This window comes from Myotis davidii, unplaced genomic scaffold (genome assembly GCF_000327345.1).
Source record: "Myotis davidii unplaced genomic scaffold, ASM32734v1 scaffold370, whole genome shotgun sequence".
Taxonomy (NCBI): domain Eukaryota; kingdom Metazoa; phylum Chordata; class Mammalia; order Chiroptera; family Vespertilionidae; genus Myotis; species Myotis davidii.
Window position 1 is genome coordinate 3963701 of NW_006288615.1, and position 11339 is coordinate 3975039.

At 46.1% G+C, this 11339-nt stretch overlaps 1 protein-coding gene across 1 annotated transcript in view; it reads left to right on the forward strand.

Moving 5' to 3' along the window:
- Positions 1-5496: 5496 nt before the first annotated feature.
- SAG (S-antigen; retina and pineal gland (arrestin)) overlaps positions 5497-11339 on the forward strand; it is a 29172-nt gene continuing 23329 nt past the window's right edge. The window contains exons 1-3 of the mRNA XM_006760444.2: positions 5497-5662; positions 6537-6639; positions 10755-10815. Coding sequence (XP_006760507.1) covers positions 6565-6639; positions 10755-10815 — 136 coding nt within the window. The 5' untranslated portion in view covers positions 5497-5662; positions 6537-6564. The remainder of the gene's footprint in view (positions 5663-6536; positions 6640-10754; positions 10816-11339) is intronic.

The window sequence follows — 11339 nt, forward strand, 5'->3', positions numbered from 1 at the left end:
CATGTCTCTTGGTGGTTCTTTGATTCTCCTTTATTCTTGGGGGAGGAGGGGGAGTTCTTTTATTTATTTTCCTGGCTTTTATTCATTTGTAAGTAATGGAAATACTTTCCTGGTGTCTTTTTCTCCTTGTTCATTTAAGTCCAGGTTGTCACTGCCTATAAATATGAACGTCCCAGCTTCCCGTCATTTGCAATTCTTAAACAGGAAAAGGGTGTTTTCAGAACTTGGGGAGTTGTGTTCTGAGAGCCCCATGCACTTCTGTTACCCCTGCAGTTGGCTCCACAGGCAGCAGGACAAGCTCCTGGGCCCTGCACTGGAGACTTTGTCCACAGGATTGATCATGAACTCTCTGTGTCTCCAGGCTCCTCTTTGTTGAAGGGGCATGAATTACCTCATTGAGGAGTGACTTTTAAATGGCAGCTCAGATACCTAGCAAGCATCCTTCTGCATTAACAATTAGGATCTCCCTGGAATCCCCCGTAAGCCAGTTGCATCACAACAATGTGTTTACCAAGGAGTTGGCCAAACATCTGCTCAGCCCAGCAGCTTGAGTCAAGATTCCATCAAGATCTGACGTCTCAGGCAGCACTCTCCAGAAAGCTGAAGAAACCCTTTGCAAGTGGGAGTCGTTTTTTTTTTAATGTTTTTACTGATTTCAGAGAGGATGAGTGAGAATCTTCAATTGGTTGCCTTCTGCCCGCCCCCTATTGGGAATCAAGCCCAAAACCCGGGCATGTACCTTGGCTGGGAATTGGACCATGACCTCCTGGTTCATGGATCAATGCTCACCCACCAAGCCACACCAATCAGGCAAGGGAGTCATTTTTAAAGGAGACCCAAAGTAAGTGTTGCAGTAGCCTTTGATTATCCTATTTTCTTTGAACTTGGAGGGGAGCATTCCTCCTGTCTCTGCTTTTTAAAAAAGTTTCAATTTGAGGTTCATCCACACTGAAGCTTTTCAAGTCACCTGGCCACCAAGATTGAGTTGATGGTGTAGACTCACTGCAGTGGAGTATGGCTTCCATCCAAGTCATGGTCTTCACCCTGCCACCTTTGAGGTTATCGGGGACCCTACCTGTGCTACTGGTTCCGTTGGAGGGTGGGAGGTGGGCACAGGACTCCTGGGTGGTTATAGCTAGTGAGCTCCCTTGTCAGTGTTGACAGCTTTGATGCATGCATTAACATGTCAGACGTTGAGAATTTTAAAACATCTTAATGAACTATTTCCTAAGTCATTGCCCACAGTAGTGTAGTAAATAAAGTGTGATGTCTTACTAAAGCACAGACTACGCACACTTGCCTTTATCCTAAGAATCTTGTAAAGCCCCTCTGATCTTCACATGATGGCACACGGGACGTTTTGTGTGGACATGGGGAAACGGAGGGGCCCAGAGTGGGTGGGTGGGGAAGTTCCAGATCACCGAGTGTGCCAAGGTGTGCAGAGCTGCCTGTGTCTTCACAACTGTGTTCTTGGGGAACTGGACATTTTAAAATGTAGACTTGAAACTCATCACCTATGGGGCATCCAGAGAAGAGGGTGGCCATGATAAAGCACCCCATGCAAGACTGCTGGGCTGCAGAAACCAAGTGTTTCTGGCCTGGCCAGTGTAGCTCAGTGGTTGAGCATTGACCTATGAACCAGGAAGTCATGGTTCAATTCCGCTCAGGGCACATGCCCAGGTTGCACCTCAATCCCCAGTCAGGGCCATGCAAGAGGCAGCCCATGAGTGATTCTCATCATTGATGTTTCCTCTCAAATCAATAAAAATGTATTTTAAAAAATGAAATTATAAATGGTATCTCAAGTGGGCAGAGACCCTTGAAAAGCATTTAGTCTACACCCCATTCCTTGCTTGGATCTCTTCTACAATAGCCACAAGAAGTTGTTGAATGCTTTCAGGGATGGGGAAGTCACTACCACCTTTCTTTGAAAAAGCATGAAGTGTGAGAAAACCAAACCAGCCTCCACTCTACTTCTCTCCGTTGCACCAAGTTAATCTTCAGAAGTGACTATTATAATTAGAACACAGGTGCTTATTTTTCATGGGCACTGAAACCCTTTTGCCACCCTGGGGTCCTACCGCAAGACAGATTTCAAATGTCCATCTTGAGGCAACTTGCCGAGAATGTACATGATGCTCCTGTTCTCCATGCAGCAGGAGCATGTTGTACAAATAGCCCCAAACTGGAGTCCTGGGTTTTGAGGCTCACTGGTTTCAGGTATAAGCAGCCCAACCCATAACAGCCCTCTATTCCCCAGGTCCATTGACTAAGATCATCTTGAAATTAAGGTGGCTTTTAAAAGCTCCCATTCTCTGGCACTTTTCATAAATAGAGTTGCCTCAAACTTCTCAAGCACTCTGCTTCAGTAAAACGAAGGCCCTGAAGAACAAGGCTTTCATTCTGTAGCTGATGGTCAGCAGAGTGTACCAGCTTTCCTCGTGCATGTGCCCTAATGAACCCCTGGATGATAACCTTGCCCCAAAGCCCATAAGCTTCTTAGCTGAACATCCCCACCCCCACAAGCCAGGGCTGGGGTTGGTGGCAGGAGAGGAAACACAGGGCATGTTAGCTTCATCTCACAGGATGGCCAACTCCAGAGAAACAAGTATTGCTAGAGCCCATGGTGGCCAGAATTCACAGACCAGTAAATTTCCAAAAGAATTGTAGGAGAAGGAGAGCAACTTTAAAAGTTTTTATCCTCACCTGAGGATGTTATTTGATTTGAGAAAGAAGGAGGGAGAAAGAGAGAGACAATCAGTTGCCTCCCGTACTCACCCTGATCAGGGATCAAACCTGCAACCTAGGTATGTGCCCTGGGCAGAAATCAAACCCAAAACCTCTTGGTGTACTGGACAGTGCTTCATCCAAATGAACCACCTGGCCAGGGCAGGTTGGCAACTCTTCTCTACTATTTTAAAGTTCATAAATAATAGAAAATGCAATACTAATGACAGGCAAATCAGTGTTTTCCTGGGTTGTGGGGAGAGGGGTAGCAGAGGAGGTTGGTGGAGGAGTTGACTAAAATGGGGGCCAGGGAACTTTGGGGTGATGGAAGTGTTCTGTGTCTTGATCATAGTGACGAACTCATCAGACTGTATATTGAAAATGAGTAAATTTTGTTGTATGTCAAGTATACCTCAATAAAAAAGGGGGAAGAAACACAATATTTTAATAACAAAAATTGGGAACCTGCCCTGGCCAATGTGCTCAGTGGTTAGAGTGTCGGTCCACACACTGAAGGGTCACGGGTTTGATTCCTGGTCAAGGGTATGTACCTAGGTTGCGCGTTTGGGAGGCAAGCAATTGATGTGCAATGTGTCTCTTATCCCGCTCCCTTTCCCTCTCCTTGTCCTCTCCCCTTTCACTCTAAAAATCAATGGAAAAGTATTCTCAGGTGAGGATTAATAGAAAAAAAAGTTGATAACCTTGCAAGGAAGGTTTGCCAGTTTGATTCCACTCGGGGCATATGCCCAGGTTTCAGGTTTGGTTACCAGTCAGGGGTGCACACAGGAGGCAACCGATTGATGTTTCTCTCTCATATTGATATTTCTCTCCCTCTCTCTAAAATCAATAAAAATATATATTTTTAAAAAGTCATAATTAATATAATCAGTTGGTCAAATAATGTTTTTCTAATTTTATCATTTGTTTTCCATTTATTAGCTGACATTCCTCTATTTAAAAAGAAGTTTTCTCCCTTAGAAATTAAAAAAAAAAAAAGGTTCCGCCCTAACCGGTTTGGCTCAGTGGATAGAGCGTCGGCCTGCGGACTGAAGGGTCCCAGGTTCTATCCCAGGCAGGGGCATGTACCTTGGTTGCAGGCACATCCCCAGTAGGGGGTGTGCAGGAGGCAGCTGATCGATGTCTCTCTCTCATCAATGTTTCTAACCCTCTATCCCTCTCCCTTCCTCTCTGTAAAAAAATCAATAAAACATTTTTTTTTAAAAAAAAAGTTTCCCCCAAGTTTATTGCCAGCTATTACACTGTTGCAATCCAATGGCTCATTGATTCACTCAAAGAATATTAAGGTCCCTATTCTAAATGCTGGAGATAGGATAAGTAAAAACATTTTAAAAAGCTCTAAACTCTTGGAACTTATATTCTAATAATGAAGTGTAGGGGGCCAGACAATAAACAAGATTAAGAAAGTAAATTCTCCTGTATGTTAGATGACAATGATTGATATGGAGAGGAGGATAAAAGATTTGGGAAAGGGTATAAAATAGGATGTAAATGAATAGGGTGACATTAAAGTGAAGACCCAAAGGAATGAAGGGCTATCGGTGGGAAGAGTGGGTGTTCCAGAAGAGGGAACAGTGAGTGAAAGGCCCTGCGGCAGGTTTGAAGAAAAGCAAAGAGGCCAGTGGATGAGCTGAGTGGGTGAGACGGTGAGAAATAATGTCTGACAGCAGGAAAGCCAGGTCCTGCAGGACCTTGCAGAAATTATCACCTTAGGCAGGAAGCCACTGGCATGTTTTGATAGATGCTCACACCCCAAACAAGCTTTCTGCATATACTCCCTTCATTCCCAGACACCAGGTAAAGTCCAGCATATGAGTAAATGGATTAGTGGCCATGTCGTGCCATCCATTCACTCCCTGGGTGTTCTTGGGAGCAGCTGTTCTGGGAACTGGGATCCAAAGGTGGAAATGCAGCGGCTTGAGTGCCTGCCCTGGTAAAGCCTAGAGCAAGTGTCACGTGCACTGTGCCTCTAACCTAGTCCTGGAGGATGTGGAAGGTTCCCCTGAGGAAGGGGCTCTTGAGCTGGAATCTGAAGAGGGACTGAGTCAGGGAGGTGAAGAGAGGAGAGAATTGTTCCGGCACAGAGAGCAGTAGGACTGGGGTTCAGGACCATGCAGAGAGGTGGGAGAGTTTTAAAGATGTGTGCCTGTGTCCTGAGAGCAATTGGACATGGTAAGCAGGGGGGTGCAGAGCAGGGCTTGAAGGGTGGAGGTAGATGGTGCAGTCAGACACCGCAGGGAAGCAAGGTGGCTGCTGTGGACTCTGGGGGAGGCTCTGGGCCCAGAGAGCTGTGGACAGATTCCAGAGACACTGGGGACTCAGGAACTAGTCCATAGGACAACAGGCTGGAAGAGAGGGACCTGTCTAGTTTGGCTTGCCTAGCACAGGGGTTCATCTTGAGGTTGACATTTCTCCTTGACCTTATTGTTTATATCCCTGCCCCCAAGGTTGTATTAGCTATCTACTGAGTTTAATCAAGTGTGCTGAGCACTTGAAAATCCCCTGTCCTTTGCAGGGATAATCAGTCTATTTCCAGAACCCAAAGAGGGTTAGGATAAAAAGCCGCTTTCTTTGAGCCACTGTGCCTCCCTCCAGGCCCTCCCCACTTGAGTGGGGGTGGGGGAGCTCCTGCATCTGAGCCCCTCTGGATGGAGACCCTGGCCTAATGCCTAGAACTGCTGAAACGGCCAGTTCACCCATCTGGACACTAATCTGATTTTCACCCTGATCCTTACATGGGATTTGGCTTTGAGACACTGAGACCTGGGTGCTGGGCCCCACGCCAGATCCCCTACAAATTCCCCACACACGTCAGCCAGGGGCCTCTCTGGGGTCATCTGGTTAGACAGCGAGGGCTGGCTGCCACCCCGAGGGCACAGAGACCTTCTCCCCTGGGCCCAGCCACTGGTTGCACAAGGTATGTGACTGCCCTTGCACAAGCCTTCTCAGACACTTGGGGCAGGCACAGGGAAGGGCCAGGGTCAGGATGACAGGAGTCAGATTTTCATGGAATCAGCCTGTCCCCATGTCGCCTGTTCCATGTAGCTTCCGTGGCCTTTGCTTGTTGGGGAGACTTGGAAGGCATTGAGCTCCAGAAGCTAAGACGGCCTCTTCATGGTGCAGCTGGGCAGGAGGGAGGAGGAACAGGAAAGCACCACCACCTACAAGCGGCTGCACAGAACTTTGGGGGGATTCAGTGCATTTGAAAATGGTATTTGTGAAGGGGCTTTGTTGTGCTTTTCTGGAAACTTTTCTATTTTAATTGCCATAAGACGGAAAACCTTAGGACAGAAAACCTTCTCATTGGAAGCCAGCTAGACTTCCTGGAGAGGTCTACTAAGAGGTCTGCTGGCCCTAGCCAGTTTTGCTCAATGACTAAAGGGTCCTGGGATTGATTTCAGTCAAGGACACATGCCCAGGTTTCAAGCTCCATCCTAGTGTGGGGTGTGCAAGAGGCAGCCGATCAATGATTCTCTCTCAACATTAATGTTTCTATCTCTCTCTCCTTTCCTCTCTGAAATCAATAAAAATATTTTTTTTTAAAAGAAACGTTTGAGGCTTAGCAATAAAAATAAAAACACAGCTTTAAAAAGTAGCACACTGCCAGGCAACACAAATTAGACAAAGACCCTATTTATAAATCAAACATGGAGATTGAGGCAGTAGCAGGAAATGTCTGATGGATGTACAGCATCTCACAAGTAGGTTTTCTATCCAGAATGCTCTTGACTTTATATTCAGGATTGATTTTACCTTTCTCCAGCCCCCTAATACCCAACATACATCCCAAGGTGGAAGAAGCTGCCAGAGACAGATAATATGGCTGCCAACGTCAAGACCAGTAAGTCTACACCACACCATGTTATCTTCAAGAAGATCTCCCGGGACAAATCGGTAAGTGGCACAGAAGTGAGTGGCTTGTGGAAATGTTTGTTTGCTTATTTGTTTTTTAAAGGAGCCTTTTCAAGAATAGATATGATCTACATCAAGACCCTGTGAGGCCAAAGGAAGCTATGTCTATTTTCTATCTCTGCCTGAGATGGACGATGTGAGATATAAGTGAATAAGTGAATTGCAGAAACACAACTTCTCTTCAGTTGCAGCAATACTTTAGTCCTGAGACCCTTAATTTTTTTCTAATCACTCATTCTCCAACCAACCTCCAGTTTTACTTCTTTTCCTAACCCAACCCCCAATTTTATTTCTCTTCGTAGCCAGCCTTGATCCCATGACTTACCATTTCAAACACTGTTTTGCCAATCACTGTATTTGGCCTTTTGTCTATCACCTGCCCAGGGAAAGCCCTAATGCTGCTTTGACACAACTCTCTATTCCTGTGCACCTGCAATGCTCTCAACCTCGCTGGGCCTTCAGAACCACGGGGTAAGGGAACATGACGGGCCACTCCCTTTCCACCATGCTGCCCTGTGGCTGCGTGGCCACCAGTATCCCGGCAAACAGCATACTAGGCACAGATAACGCCACTGTTGGCTCCCTCAGAGGCACATTAGCTGGTCTAGTTGTGCCTATGAACCTCCTGGCAGGGGAGACCAGGGAAGGTCCACCCCAAAGCCTCTGTGGATGGGGTCTCCTTGCTCCATTCAATGGCTTCTTAGGGGCCAACGATCTCACTCAGCACCATCAATTTTAAATTTTCTAATAGCTGCACTGAAAAAGTAAGAAGAAACAGGTAGAATTCATTGTAATATTAAGTTTAATTAACCCAATATATCAACAAACTGTCATTTTAGCATAAAATGATATAAATATTATTGAAAACATATATGACATGCACTTTCTGGTGTGAAGTCTACATTTATAGCACATGTCCATTTGGAATGGCTGTATTATACCTATACGTCATCACCTGTAAATAGTACCTACCGTATTGGACAGTGTAGCTCTAGGTCCTTCTTCCAGTTGACTTCTGAAGCCTATATGAGGCCATCCAAAAAACTCTCTGATCTTTACGGTATTACACGAGGGAATTGGGCTTTGCACAGTCTCTCTCTAACCCTCCTCTCCTTGCTGAGGAACTCCATCATTTTCATCAAGTGCTCTGATTCTTTGGGGTGATACCTTGGGTGCTCCTCAACCTTTCACTCTTCAAACTCCTTTCCAACTTGTGTCTTTCCAGCATGCTTTACCTTGGCTTCTGGCAAAAGTAGAGAGAAACCACTCCTGCTGGGCCATATCATTTATCTACTCTTTTGTTCCTCACACCTAAATATGCATCCTTTGAACCTAGACATTTAGAATTTTTTGTAAATGTAAAAAATAATTTGTCAATTGATGTCTCACAGATTAGGATCACTCCAACTGCAACCTCTGTATGGGTCCCGGCATGGAGTGCCAGGGCTCAGGGGTCATTTCTCTGTGATTCTCTCCACTCGGCCCTCTTTCGTCATCTTCACCCTCCAGCTGGTGGCTGCCCCAGGTCCATGTGTCTCTCCCTCCCTTTCTTCCAAGAAAAGGAAGAGGCTGTTGCTTCCTGGGGTCTCTTTTTAAGAGTGAGGAAATAGGCCCTGGGCCTGTGTGACTCAGTTGGTTGGGCATGGTCCCCTGCACCCAGAGGTTGCTGGTTCCATTCCAGGTCAGGGCATGGGATGCAGGCTCGATTCTCAGTAAGGGACATGCAGGAGGCAGTCGATTGATGTTATGTTCTCACATCATGTTTCTCTCTCTCTCTCAAAAATCAATGAACTATTCTTTAGAAAAAGAAGAAAAAAGTGAGGCAATATTTTCCCAGCAGAATTCTGTCCTATATCATTGGTCAAAACTGGGCCACATTCCCTCCCTAAGCCAATCCTGAGCCGTAGAAATTGGATAATCATAATTGGATCCAGCCAGTCAAAAATCATCCCCTGGGGCTGGTCTCCTCTTAGCACAGGACCACATTGAGGATGGTGGACCCTGCCATAGTTGGTGACTTTCATCCAGGAAGAAGGAGCACGTGGCTATTGGATAGGCAAGCAGCAGGTTGGCTACAGTCTCACATTCAGTTCCACTTCTCTACCTGTCCCTGTCCTTTCCCTTCCCCTTCTGTTCCCACGGAAGAGGTGCCTTTGCTCCCCTCTGAGGTTCACATCACTCATACCCTGAGTCTCATGGTCCACCACCTCCTTAGAGTCCTCCATCATCAGCCTCCCTCCTGGGCTATATCTGCAGCCTCTCCTTCTCTACCAGGACTTTGCCTGAGCAGCAAAACAAGTATTGACCGTATGCACCTTAAAAACACCACCCACTCCCCTTGACGCTTGTTCCCTTTCTAGCTCGCTGACCTTCACAGCCAAAGCATGAAAACGAAGATAACTCCCACTCCTGTCACCAGACCTCTTCCCTCCCACTCACTCTTCAGTCCTCCCCTTCCTGACTATCTCAGCTGTCTAACTGGCCCTCTTTCCAAACCTGCCAGTTCATTCTCCATTTTGCTGCTGACGTGATCACAATCTGTATTCTCCTCTGTAAAACGGGGTTAATTCCCATCTCAGAGAGTTGTTGTGAGGATTAAATGAAATAATGTAGCCACAAGGCTTAGCTTGGTGCTTGGTACAAGATAACACTGTAGCCCTGGCCGGTTTGGCTCAGTGGATAGAGCGTCAGCCTGCAGACTCGGGTCCCAGGTTCGATTCCCATCAGGCGCATGTACCTTGGTTGCAGGCACATACCCAGTGGGGAGTGTACAGGAGGCAGCTGATCGATGTTTCTAACTCTGTTCCTCTCTCTTCCTCTCTGTAAAAACTCAATAAAATATATTTTAAAAACAAACAAAAAAAAGATAAACACTCTAAATGCTATTTAATTGCAGATTTTTCATCCAGCTACAAATGCTTCACTGTCTTCCTAGATTCTTTAGGGTCAGTTCTCCTAAGACCCTTTCTGGCATCATCAGTTTGCATCCACACTCCGTGACCATTCACCTGCAGATGAAAGCATCCTTTTGGCCGTCGGCTTTGTACACACAGTTGTTTTCCCAAAAAGCATCCCCCACCACCCAACCTCTCATCCCCCATCTGGTCACCTGGCCATGCTATTCTCAGGTGCTTTAACATCAATCACACAAATAACCTAAGACTTGGGGATTCACTCCAGGACATCTGATGGGAGAGGGTAGATCTAGGAGATGATTTAAAGCCAACAAAAATGATTTGGGAGTTTATGGAAATAAAAATATGAATTTAAGAGCCTTAGGGAAGAAGGAGGTTAGCCAGGGTGCACCCATTTACTGGTGCACTTAGCAAATGTTGATTGAATTCCTGTTACATAGCAGGTACTGTTGTAGGTACTATGATGGCTGAAGGACAGAATTCTTGCCATCGAGGCACTCAGTACCTCAAGTTAAAGTGGTGACTGGTGGTGAACCAACCTGTGCTCTCCCACAGGGGGCAATGGAAAAGAGACCTTTGCTGCCAGGGGCATGGAGGTGGACAGGATGAGGGCTGAGGCAATGATCCTCTCCCTTGCACCCAGCTCCACCCTCCCCTATCCCTCAGAGCACAGGTTCAGGTTTACCTGTAAGGAAGCTCACCTGGTAGGATTTCAGAGCCTTCTCCGAACTCCCGGCTCTTTGCTCAGACTAGAATTTCTTTTAACGAGGAGGGGAATCTTTTCGCTCACAGCAAGACATTAAAGGTTTAACATGCAAATGTGTGGGAGAAACCTCATTTGCATAGATGTAACTTTCTACTAAAGTATTATCAGTTAATTCAGCCAGTTGAACTGGTCGATATCAGACCTGGGCTTGATGGGTAAAGGTTGAGAGAACAGGGTGCATCCAAACGGGTGGGAAGGATTCCTCGGAGCAGATTTATGAGGCAGAGGGAAGCACACCCCTCGCCTTCAGTCCATCATCTCTGTCCATGGTCATACAGGGGGAGAGAGGGCTGAGAACCCAAGTGGCTCCTCTTCTCAAAACTCATTAAAAGGTTTGGTTCAATCTGATTTTTAAGATGAATGCCTTAGGTTACTGTACTTTGGCCATTTAGAATCCATACCTGTTCTTCCCACAGGTGACCATCTACCTGGGGAAGAGGGACTATATAGACCATGTTGACCAAGTAGAGCCTGTGGGTAAGTTGAGTTTAGAGTAAAATTTCCATGCTGATGTTCCTTTAAGTTATCAGACAACTACTTGTTTTGTATTTATAAAAATCAGCTTGCTAATAATCTAACCAAAGAAATGCAGATTAAAGCATCAGTGAGGTGCCACTGCCTGATTGGAAATAATTTTAAAGAATATGGAAGAGGAGGAAACCAAGATGGTGGCATAGGTAAACACCGGAAATTGCTGCCTCCCACAACAACTTCAAAAATACAACGAAAAGACAAAACGGACATCATCCAGAACTACCGGAAGGCTGGCTGAGTGGAAATTCTACAACTAGAAGGAAAGAGAAAAGCACATTTGAGACTCAGAGGAGCTGTGGAAGTAAAGTGCAGAGGCTGGTATCTGAGGACTCGGCTTTCTTTTTGAATCAAGAGGGAATCACAAGCTCCTGACTGCTCTGAACTCCAGTTCCGGGAAGTCTCTGGGGACCCAGGACTCATACAGGGAGAAACTGGACTGTCTGGCAGTGGGCAGAACTCAGAACTTG